Below are 12425 nucleotides of genomic sequence, written 5' to 3'. Positions count from 1 at the left end.
TGTGTCACTGTGTGTGTGTCACTGTGTGTGTGTGTCACTGTGTGTGTCACTGTGTGTGTCACTGTGTGTGTCACTATGTCACTGTGTGTGTATCACTGTGTGTGTATCACTGTGTGTGTGTCACTGTGTGTGTGTCACTGTGTGTGTGTGTGTTGGTGTGTGTGTGTCACTGTGTGTGTCACTGTGTGTGTGTGTGTCACTGTGTGTGTCACTGTGTGTGTGTGTCAGTGTGTGTGTGTCACTGTGTGAGTGTCACTGTGTGTGTGTGTCACTGAGTGTGTGTCACTGTGTGTGTGTGTCGATGTGTGTGTGTCACTGTGTGTGTCACTGTGTGTCACTGTGTGTGTCACTGTGTGTGTGTGTCACTGTGTGTGTCACTGTGTGTCACTGTGTGTGTGTGTGTCACTTGTGTGTGTGTCACTGTGTGTGTCACTGTGTGTCACTGTGTGTGTCAGTGTGTGTCACTGTGTGTGTGTGTCACTGTGTGTGTCAGTGTGTCACTGTGTGAGTGTGTGTCACTGTGTGTGTGTGTCAGTGTATGTGAGTGTGTCAGTGTGTGTGTGTCACTGTGTGTGTGTGTGTCAGTGTGTGTGTGTCACTGTGTGTGCCACTGTGTGTGTCACTGTGTGTGTGTGTGTGTCACTGTGTGTGTGTGTCACTGTGTGTGTGTCACTGTGTGTGTCACTGTGTGTGTCAGTGTATGTGAGTGTGTCAGTGTGTGTGTGTGTCACTGTGTGTGTCAGTGTGTGTGTGTCACTGTGTGTGCCACTGTGTGTGTCACTGTGTGTGTGTGTCACTGTGTGTGTGTCACTGTGTGTGTCACTGTGTGTGTCACTGTGTGTGTGTCACTGTGTGTGTGTGTGTCACTGTGTGTGTGTGTGTCACTGTGTGTGTGTGTCACTGTGTGAGTGTGTGTCACTGTGTGTGTGTCACTGTGTGTGTGTGTCAGTGTGTGTGTGTGTCACTGTGTGTGTGTCACTGTGTGAGTGTCACTGTGTGTGTGTGTCATTGTGTGTGTCACTGTGTGTGTGTGTCACTGTGAGTGTGTGTGTCACTGTGTGTGTGTGTCACTGTGTGTGTCACTGTGTGTGTGTGTGTCACTGTGAGTGTGTGTCACTGTGTGTGTGTGTCGGTGTGTGTGTGTCACTGTGTGTGTCACTGTGTGTGTGTGTCACTGTGTGTGTCACTGTGTGTGTGTGTCACTGTGTGTGTCACTGTGTGTCACTGTGTGTGGTGTCACTGTGTGTTGTGGTGTGTCACTGTGTGTGTCACTGTGTGTGTCACTGTGGTGTGTGTCACTGTGTGTGTCACTGTGTGTGTTGTCAGTGTGTGTCACTGTGTGTGTGTGTCACTGTGTGTGTCAGTGTGTCACTGTGTGAGTGTGTGTCACTGTGTGTGTGTGTCAGTGTATGTGAGTGTGTCAGTGTGTGTGTGTGTCACTGTGTGTGTGTGTGTCAGTGTGTGTGTGTCACTGTGTGTGCCACTGTGTGTGTCACTGTGTGTGTGTGTGTCACTGTGTGTGTGTGTCACTGTGTGTGTGTCACTGTGTGTGTCACTGTGTGTGTCAGTGTATGTGAGTGTGTCAGTGTGTGTGTGTGTCACTGTGTGTGTCAGTGTGTGTGTGTCACTGTGTGTGCCACTGTGTGTGCCACTGTGTGTGTCACTGTGTGTGTGTGTCACTGTGTGTGTGTCACTGTGTGTGTGTCACTGTGTGTGTCACTGTGTGTGTCACTGTGTGTGTGTGTCACAGTGTGTGTGTGTCACTGTGTGTGTGTGTCACTGTGTGTGTGTCACTGTGTGTGTCACTGTGTGTGTGTGTGTCACTGTGTGTGTGTGTGTCACTGTGTGTGTGTGTCACTGTGTGTGTGTGTCACTGTGTGTGTGTCACTGTGTGTGTCACTGTGTGTGTCACTGTGTGTGTGTGTGTCACAGTGTGTGTGTGTCACAGTGTGTGTGTGTCACTGTGTGTGTGTGTCACTGTGTGTGTGTCACTGTGTGTGTGTGTGTTACTGTGTGTGTGTGTGTGTTACTGTGTGTGTGTCACTGTGTGTGTCTCACTGTGTGTGTAGCGGTTAGCGCTACGCTGCGCTATGAACCCGGCGACCCGGGTTCGATTCCCGCTCACGGCCAACACCACCGGTGACGATTATCTGAATTGGTCCCGGGCCTCCCCTAGGTCGACTCAGCCTCAACTGAGTGTCTGGTGTAGCTGTGGTGTGTAGTGAACATCGCCAGCACTGGGGGAGAGACAAAGGCGGCCGGGCGTGGTGCTGGTAGCCACCCACCCCTCTCTGTGTGTGTGTGTAGGTGCTGCTACTCGCTACTAACAGCACTTGCCCCTACAGCCTGCTAGAGGCTACCTGGGGGATCTTTGTCTGTGTGTGTGTAGGTGCTGCTACTCGCTACACACAGCACTTGCCCCTACAGCCCTGCTAGAGGCTACCTGGGTGCCCTATACCTGTACCTGTGTGCCCCCCCCCCGCTCACCAGCCCCCCACGCTGGAGAGCTTCGCCGTGTTCACGGCAGCGCTCCGTGAGACGCTCACCGACGCGGTGAGCGACGTGGAGAGCAAAGCTCAGCACGTGGCAACACTGCCCTACCACAGCCTCATCACTCACCACTCACAGGTGGGTGCTGAGTGGGTGGGTGGGTTAGTGGGTGGGTGGGTGGGTGAGTGGGTGGTGGGTGAGTGGGGGGTGGGTGAGTGAGTGGGTGGGTGGGGTGGGTGAGTGGGTGGGTGGGTGAGTGGGTGGGTGGGTGGGTGAGTGGGTGGGTGGGTGAGTGGGTGGGTGGGTGAGTGGGTGGGTGGGTGAGTGGGTGGGTGGGTGAGTGGGTGGGTGGGTGAGTGGGTGGGTGGGTGAGTGGTGGGTGAGTGGGTGAGTGGTGGGTGGGTGGTGGGTGAGTGGGTGGGTGGGTGAGTGGGTGGGTGGGTGGGTGAGTGGGTGGGTGGGTGAGTGGGTGGGTGGGTGAGTGGGTGGGTGGGTGAGTGGTGGGTGAGTGGGTGGGTGGGTGAGTGGTGGGTGAGTGGGTGGGTGGGTGGTGGGTGAGTGGGTGGGTGGGTGGTGGGTGGGTGAGTGGGTGGGTGGGTGAGTGGGTGGGTGGGTGGGTGAGTGGGTGGGTGGGTGGGTGGGTGAGTGGGTGGGTGGGTGGGTGAGTGGGTGGGTGGGTGGGTGAGTGGGTGGGTGGGTGGGTGGGTGGGTGGGTGAGTGGGTGGGTGGGTGAGTGGGTGGGTGGGTGAGTGGGTGAGTGGGTGGGTGGGTGGGTGAGTGGGTGCGTGGGTGAGTGGGTGGGTGGGTGGGTGAGTGGGTAGGTGGGTGGGTGAGTGGGTGAGTGGGTGGGTGAGTGGGTGGGTGGGTGGGTGAGTGGGTGGGTGGGTGGGTGAGTGGGTGGGTGGGTGGGTGGGTGGGTGGGTGAGTGGGTGGGTGGGTGAGTGGGTGGGTGGGTGGGTGGGTGAGTGGGTGGGTGGGTGAGTGGGTGGGTGGTGGGTGAGTGGGTGGGTGGGTGAGTGGGTGGGTGGGTGGGTGAGTGGGTGGGTGGGTGAGTGGGTGGGTGGGTGGGTGAGTGGGTGGGTGGGGTGGGTGGGTGGGTGAGTGGGTGGGTGAGTGGGTGGGTGGGTGAGTGGGTGAGTGGGTGGGTGAGTGGGTGGGTGAGTGGGTGGGTGAGTGAGTGAGTGGGTGGGTGGGTGGGTGGGGTGAGTGGGTGGGTGGGTGAGTGGGTGGGTGGGTGAGTGGGTGGGTGGGTGAGTGAGTGGGTGAGTGGGTGGGTGGGTGAGTGGGTGGGTGAGTGGGTGGGTGAGTGGGTGAGTGAGTGGGTGAGTGGTGGGTGAGGGTGGGTGAGTGGGGTGGGTGGGTGGGTGAGTGAGTGGGTGGGTGGGTGGGTGGGTGAGTGGGTGGGTGAGTGAGTGGGTGGGTGGGTGAGTGGGTGGGTGAGTGGGTGGGTGGGTGGGTGAGTGGGTGGGTGGGTGGGTGAGTGGGTGGGTGGGTGGGTGAGTGGGTGGGTGGGTGGGTGAGTGAGTGGGTGGGTGAGTGAGTGGGTGGGTGGGTGAGTGGGTGGGTGGGTGGGTGAGTGGGTGGGTGGGTGGGTGAGTGGTGGGTGAGTGGTGGGTGAGTGGTGGGTGAGTGGTGGGTGGGTGTGAGTGGGTGGGTGAGTGGGTGGGGTGAGTGGGTGGGTGGGTGAGTGGGTGGGTGGGTGGGTGAGTGGGTGGGTGGGTGGGTGAGTGGGTGGGTGGGTGAGTGGGTCAGTGGGTGGGTGGGTGGGTCAGTGGGTGGGTGAGTGGGTGGGTGGGTGGGTGAGTGGGGTGGGTGAGTGGGTGAGTGGGTGGGTGAGTGGGTGGGTGAGTGGGTGGGTGGGTGGGTGGTGGGTGGGTGAGTGGGTGGGTGGGTGAGTGGGTGGGTGAGTGGGTGGGTGGGTGGGTGAGTGGGTGGGTGGGTGGGTGAGTGGGTGGGTGGGTGGGTGAGTGGGTGGGTGGGTGGGTGGGTGAGTGGGTGGGTGGGTGAGTGGGTGGGTGGGTGAGTGGGTGGGTGGGTGAGTGGGTGGGTGGGTGAGTGGGTGGGTGGGTGAGTGAGTGGGTGGGTGAGTGGGTGGGTGAGTGGGTGGGTGAGTGGGTGGGTGAGTGGGTGAGTGGGTGGGTGGGTGGGTGGGTGGGTGAGTGGGTGGGTGGGTGGTGAGTGGGTGGGTGGGTGGGTGAGTGGGTGGGTGGGTGGGTGAGTGGGTGGGTGGGTGGGTGGGTGAGTGGGTGGGTGGGTGGGTGGGTGGGTGAGTGGGTGGGTGGGTGGGTGGGTGAGTGGGTGGGTGGGTGGGTGGTGGGTGGGTGGGTGGGTGGGTGGGTGAGTGGGTGGGTGGGTGAGTGGTGGGTGAGTGGGTGAGTGGTGGGTGGGTGAGTGGGTGAGTGGGTGGGTGGGTGGGTGAGTGGGTGGGTGAGTGGGTGGGTGGGTGAGTGGGTGGGTGGGTGAGTGGGTGGGTGAGTGGGTGGGTGAGTGGGTGGGTGGGTGGGTGAGTGGGTGGGTGGGTGGGTGAGTGGGGTGGGTGGGTGGGTGAGTGGGTGGGTGGGTGAGTGGGTGGGTGGGTGAGTGGGTGGGTGGGTGGGTGAGTGGTGGGTGGGTGGGTGGGTGAGTGGGTGGATGGGTGAGTGGGTGGGTGGGTGAGTGGGTGAGTGGGTGGGTGAGTGAGTGAGTGAGTGGGTGGGTGAGTGAGTGGGTGAGTGGGTGGGTGGGTGTGTGGGTGGGCGAGTGGGTGGGTGGGCGAGTGGCTGGGTGGGCGAGTGGGTGGGTGGGTGGGTGGGCGCTTGGGGCCAAGCAGGGCCAGGGGGAGGGCCGATGATCGTCCAATGGGAGAGCAGCTCCTCTTATTCACCCCCCCCTCCCCCCCCCCCCATGGCCCCGTTGGTGGTGAGCAGGCTGGTGAGCAGGCTGGTGAGCAGGCTGGTGAGCAGGCTGGTGAGCGTGCGGTGTGGGAGAAAGTGCAGAGAAGCTACCAGCGCTCGCTGCAGGAGATCGAGGAAGCTCTCAAACGTCGCCTCGAGTCCACACTCACCACACTCAAACTCTGACGCTCACCACTCACCACTCACTCACCACTCACTCACCACACTCAAACTCTGACGCTCACCACTCACACTCACCACTCACTCACTCACCACTCACTCACCACTCACTCACTCACCACTCACTCACCACTCACTCACCACTCACTCACTCACCACTCACTCACTCACCACTCACTCACTCACCACTCACACTCACCACTCACTCACCACTCACTCACCACACTCACTCACACTCACCACTCACTCACCACTCACTTACCACTCACTCACTCACCACTCACTCACCACTCACTCACCACTCACTCAAACTCTGACGCTCACCACTCACTCACCACTCACTTACCACTCACTCACTCACCACTCACTCACCACTCACTCACCACACTCAAACTCTGACGCTCACCACTCACCACTCACTCACCACTCACTCACACTCACCACTCACTCACCACTCACTCACCACACTCACTCACACTCACCACTCACTCACCACTCACTTACCACTCACTCACTCACCACTCACTCACCACTCACTCACCACTCACTCAAACTCTGACGCTCACCACTCACTCACCACTCACTTACCACTCACTCACTCACCACTCACTCACCACTCACTCACCACTCACTCAAACTCTGACGCTCACCACTCACTCACCACTCACCACTCACTCACCACTCACTCACCACTCACCACTCACTCACCACTCACTCACCACTCACTCACTCACCACTCACACTCACCACTCACTCACCACACTCAAACTCTGACGCTCACCACTCACCACTCACTCACCACTCACCACTCACTCACCACTCACTCACCACTCACTCACCACACTCAAACTCTGACGCTCACCACTCACTCACCACTCACCACTCACTCACCACTCACTCACCACTCACCACTCACTCACCACTCACTCACCACTCACTCACTCACCACTCACACTCACCACTCACTCACCACACTCAAACTCTGACGCTCACCACTCACCACTCACTCACCACTCACCACTCACTCACCACTCACTCACCACTCACTCACCACACTCAAACTCTGACGCTCACCACTCACTCACCACTCACCACTCACTCACCACTCACTCACCACTCACCACTCACTCACCACTCACTCACCACTCACTCACTCACCACTCACACTCACCACTCACTCACCACACTCAAACTCTGACGCTCACCACTCACTCACCACTCACCACTCACTCACCACTCACTCACCACTCACTCACTCACCACTCACACTCACCACTCACTCACCACACTCAAACTCTGACGCTCACCACTCACTCACCACTCACTCACCACTCACTCACCACTCACTCACCACTCACTCACTCACCACTCACACTCACCACTCACTCACCACACTCAAACTCTGACGCTCACCACTCACTCACCACTCACCACTCACTCACCACTCACTCACCACTCACTCACTCACCACTCACACTCACCACTCACTCACCACACTCAAACTCTGACGCTCACCACTCACTCACCACTCACTCACCACTCACACTCACCACACTCAAACTCTGACGCTCACCACTCACTCACCACTCACTCACCACTCACTCACCACTCACTCACCACTCACTCACTCACCACTCACACTCACCACTCACTCACCACACTCAAACTCTGACGCTCACCACTCACTCACCACACTCACTCACCACTCACACTCACCACACTCAAACTCTGACGCTCACCACTCACTCACCACTCACTCACCACTCACACTCACCACACTCAAACTCTGACGCTCACCACTCACTCACCACTCACTCACCACTCACACTCACCACACTCAAACTCTGACGCTCACCACTCACTCACCACTCACTCACCACTCACACTCACCACACTCAAACTCTGACGCTCACCACTCACTCACCACTCACTCACCACTCACACTCACCACACTCAAACTCTGACGCTCACCACTCACTCACCACTCACCACTCACTCACCACTCACTCACCACTCACTCACTCACCACTCACACTCACCACTCACTCACCACACTCAAACTCTGACGCTCACCACTCACTCACCACACTCACTCACCACTCACACTCACCACACTCAAACTCTGACGCTCACCACTCACTCACCACTCACTCACCACTCACACTCACCACACTCAAACTCTGACGCTCACCACTCACTCACCACTCACTCACCACTCACTCACCACTCACTCACCACTCACTCACTCACCACTCACACTCACCACTCACTCACCACACTCAAACTCTGACGCTCACCACTCACTCACCACTCACTCACCACTCACACTCACCACACTCAAACTCTGACGCTCACCACTCACTCACCACTCACTCACCACTCACACTCACCACACTCAAACTCTGACGCTCACCACTCACTCACCACTCACTCACCACTCACTCACCACTCACTCACCACTCACTCACTCACCACTCACACTCACCACTCACTCACCACACTCAAACTCTGACGCTCACCACTCACTCACCACACTCACTCACCACACTCACTCACCACTCACACTCACCACTCACTCACCACTCACTCACCACACTCACCACACTCAAACTCTGACGCTCACCCACTCACTCACCACTCACTCACCACTCACTCACCACACTCAAACTCTGACGCTCACCACTCACCACTCACTCACCACTCACTCACCACTCACACTCACCACTCACTCACCACTCACTCACCACACTCAAACTCTGACGCTCACCACTCACCACTCACTCACCACTCACTCACCACTCACACTCACCACTCACTCACCACTCACACACCACACTCAAACTCTGACGCTCACCACTCACTCACCACTCACTCACCACTCACACTCACCACTCACTCACCACTCACTCACCACACTCAAACTCTGACGCTCACCACTCACCACTCACTCACCACTCACTCACCACTCACACTCACCACTCACTCACCACTCACACACCACACTCAAACTCTGACGCTCACCACTCACTCACCACTCACTCACCACTCACCACTCACTCACCACTCACTCACTCACCACTCACCACTCACTCACCACTCACTCACCACTCACTCACTCACCACTCACTCACCACTCACTCACCACTCACTCACCACTCAAACTCTGACGCTCACCACTCACTCACCACACTCACTCACCACTCACTCACCACTCACTCACCACTCACTCACCACCACTCGCTCACCCACTCACTCACTCACCACTCACACTCACCACCCACTCACTCACTCACCACTCACACTCACCACACTCAAACTCTGACGCTCACCACTCACTCACCACTCACTCACCACTCACTCACCACTCACCACTCACTCACCACTCACCACTCACTCACCACTCACTCACCACTCACTCACCACCCACTCACCACTCACCACTCACTCACCACTCACTCACCACTCACTCACCACCCACACTCACCACACTCAAACTCTGACGCTCACCACCCACTCACCACTCATTCACCACTCACACGCACCACACTCAAACTCTGACGCTCACCACTCACTCACCACTCACACTCACCACACTCAAACTCTGACGCTCACCACTCACTCACCACTCACTCACCCACTCACCACTCACTCACCACTCACTCACCACTCTCACCACACTCAAAATCTGACGCTCACCACTCACTCACCACTCACTCACCACACTCAAACTCTGATGCTCACCACTCACTCACCACTCACTCACCACACTCACTCACCACTCACTCACCACTCACTCACTCACCACTCACTCACCACTCACTCACTCACTCACCACTCACTCACCACTCACTCACTCACTCACCACTCACACGCACCACACTCAAACTCTGACGCTCACCACTCACTCACCACTCACCACCCACACTCACCACTCACTCACCACTCACTCACTCACCACTCACTCACCACTCACTCACTCACTCACCACTCACACGCACCACACTCAAACTCTGACACTCACCACTCACTCACCACTCACTCACCACTCACTCACCACTCACACGCACCACACTCAAACTCTGACGCTCACCACACTCACTCACCACTCACTCACCACCCACACTCACCACTCACTCACCACCCACACTCACCACTCACTCACCACCCACACTCACCACTCACTCACCATCCTCACGCGCACCACCCACGCTCACCATCCTCACGCTCACCACTCACACTCACCACCCACACTCACCATCCACACACTCACCACCCACACGCTCTGACGCTCACCACTCACTCACCATCCTCACGCTCACCACCCACACACTCACCACCCTCACGCTCATCACCCTCACGCTCACCACCCACATGCTCACCACCCACACGCTCACCACCCTCACGCTCACCACCCACTCACCACCCACACTCACCACCCTCATGCTCACCACCCACACACTCACCACTCACACGCTCACCACCCACACGCTCACCACGCACACGCTCACCACCCACACACTCACCACTCACACTCACCACACTCACGCTCACCACCCACACGCTCACCACCCACACTCACCCCTGAGTGAGTGTTGCTGAGTGTGATGGTGGTGGTGATGGTGTTGTTGGTGGTGATGGTGGTGGTGATGGTGGTGGTGATGATGGTGGTGGTGGTGTTGGTGGTGGTGATGGTGTTGTTGGTGGTGGTGATGGTGGTGGTGATGGTGGTGGTGGTGATGGTGGTGGTGATGGTGGTGATGATGGTGATGATGGTGGTGGTGGTAGTGATGGTGGTGGTAGTGATGGTGGTGGTGATGGTGGTGGTGATGGTGGTGATGGTGTTGGTGATGGTGGTGATGGTGTTGGTGGTGATAGTGTGGCGACAGTAGTAGCTGTAGAGTGACGGGAAGTGTGTGTTCGTGTGTGTGTAGTGTGTGTGTCTGTCTGTGTGTGTAGTGTGTGTCTGTCCGTGTGTCTGTGTGTGTGTGTGTCTGTGCGTGTGTGTCTCTGTGTATGTCTGTGTGTCTGTAGTGTGTCCGTGTGTATGTGTGACTGTGTGTGTATGTGATGTGTGTGTGTCTCTTTGTCTTTGACTGTGTGTGTGTGTGCGACTGTGTGTGTGTCTGTGTGTGACTGTGTGTGACTGTGTGTGTGTGACTGTGTGTGTGTGACACTGTGTGTGTGTGTGTGTCTGTGTGTATGTGAGTGTGAGTGTGTATGTGACTCTGTGTGTGTGACTGTGTGTGTGTGACTGTGTGTGTGTGTGACTGTGTGTGTGTGACTGTGTGTGTGTGTGACTGTGTGTGACTGTGTGTGTGTGTGACTGTGTGTGTGACTGTGTGTGTGTGACTGTGTGTGTGTGACTGTGTGTGACTGTGTGTGTGTGTGTGACTGTGTGTGTGACTATGTGTGTGTGACTGTGTGACTATGTGTGTGTGACTGTGTGACTGTGTGTGTGTGACTGTGTGTGTGTGTGACTGTGTGTGTGTGACTGTGTGTGTGTGACTGTGTGTGTGTGACTGTGTGTCACTGTGTGTGTGTGTGACTGTGTGTGTGTGACTGTGTGTGTGTGTGACTGTGTGTGTGTGTGTGACTGTGTGTGTGACTGTGTGTGTGACTGTGTGTGACTGTGTGTGTGTGACTGTGTGTGTGTGACTGTGTGTGTGTGACTGTGTGTGACTGTGTGTGTGTGACTGTGTGTGTGTGACTGTGTGTGTGTGACTGTGTGTGTGTGACTGTGTGTGTGTGACTGTATGTGTGTGTGACTGTGTGTGTGTGTGTGACTGTGTGTGTGTGTGACTGTGTGTGTGTGTGACTGTGTGTGTGTGTGACTGTGTGTGACTGTGTGTGACTGTGTGTGACTGTGTGTGTGTGACTGTGTGTGTGTGTGACTGTGTGTGTGTGACTGTGTGTGTGTGACTGTGTGTGTGTGTGACTGTGTGTGACTGTGTGTGACTGTGTGTGTCACTGTGTGTGTGTGACTGTGTGTGTCACTGTGTGTGTGTGACTGTGTGTGACTGTGTGTCACTGTGTGTGACTGTGTGTGTGACTGTGTGTGACTGTGTGTCACTGTGTGTGTGTGTGTGACTGTGTGTGTGTGTGTGACTGTGTGTCACTGTGTGTGACTGTGTGTGTGTCACTGTGTGTGACTGTGTGTCACTGTGTGTGTGTGTGTGACTGTGTGTGTGTGTGACTGTGTGTCACTGTGTGTGACTGTGTGTGTGTGACTGTGTGTCACTGTGTGTGTGTGTGTGACTGTGTGTCACTGGGTGTGCTACTGAGTGCTGAATTCAATAAAGCTCTTGCGCTGGTTCCGCCTGCTGTGGCCTCTCTCCAATGCCAACGCCTCGCTGAGGTCGCCAGGGCTGCTGTGCCAGGCTAGGTGCACCAGGAGCAGGTCACGGGACAGACCCTGCAGGGGCTATGGGTTGTACTGCTGCTGTGCCAGGCTAGGTGCACCAGGAGGAGGTCACGGGGCAGACCCAGGTGCCACGGGTCGACTGACTGAGATGACTGGCTGATGCACCACCTGTGCCCCCTGCTGTGCCAACCTGCTGTGCTTTAGCCACCCGGCGCTCCGCTCGTTGTTGTGAGCGTCGCTCCTCCGCCCTCCGTTGTTGTTGGAGGGCGACTGCCTCCAACTGCCCAGTAGCGTCCTTCACGAGCCTCCTCCACAGAGGCCGATCTTGACACCGCTGGTACCGGTCATCGGCAAGTCCACTCAGCTCCACGTCCTCCTGTACCACGTCACTCCATCTCTTCTCTAGCCCGCTTAGCCCCCTCAATCCGGCCAAACAAAAGCTGTTTCGGCATGCGGTGGCTGGGCATGCGGGCTACATGACCCAGCCATCGCAGCCTTGCCCGCCGGAGGAGCTCACCGAT

The 12425-nt window shown here is 57.2% G+C and overlaps 1 protein-coding gene across 1 annotated transcript in view; it reads left to right on the top strand.

The window, feature by feature from the left end:
* Nucleotides 1-11855, top strand: part of LOC116936872 (uncharacterized) — a 95673-nt gene extending 83818 nt beyond the window's left edge. Inside the window, exons 15-16 of the mRNA XM_076059109.1 lie at nt 2491-2628; nt 5397-11855. Of these exons, the coding sequence (XP_075915224.1) occupies nt 2491-2628; nt 5397-5549 (291 nt within the window). The 3' untranslated portion in view covers nt 5550-11855. The remainder of the gene's footprint in view (nt 1-2490; nt 2629-5396) is intronic.
* Nucleotides 11856-12425: the final 570 nt, after the last annotated feature.

This window comes from Petromyzon marinus (assembly GCF_048934315.1).
Source record: "Petromyzon marinus isolate PM22_M1 ecotype Great Lakes invasive population chromosome 84 unlocalized genomic scaffold, UKy_Petmar_22M1.pri1.0 chr84_unloc.2, whole genome shotgun sequence".
NCBI lineage: Eukaryota > Metazoa > Chordata > Hyperoartia > Petromyzontiformes > Petromyzontidae > Petromyzon > Petromyzon marinus.
Note: the sequence above shows the minus strand (reverse complement) of the source record. Positions and strands in the feature narration are given on the sequence as shown.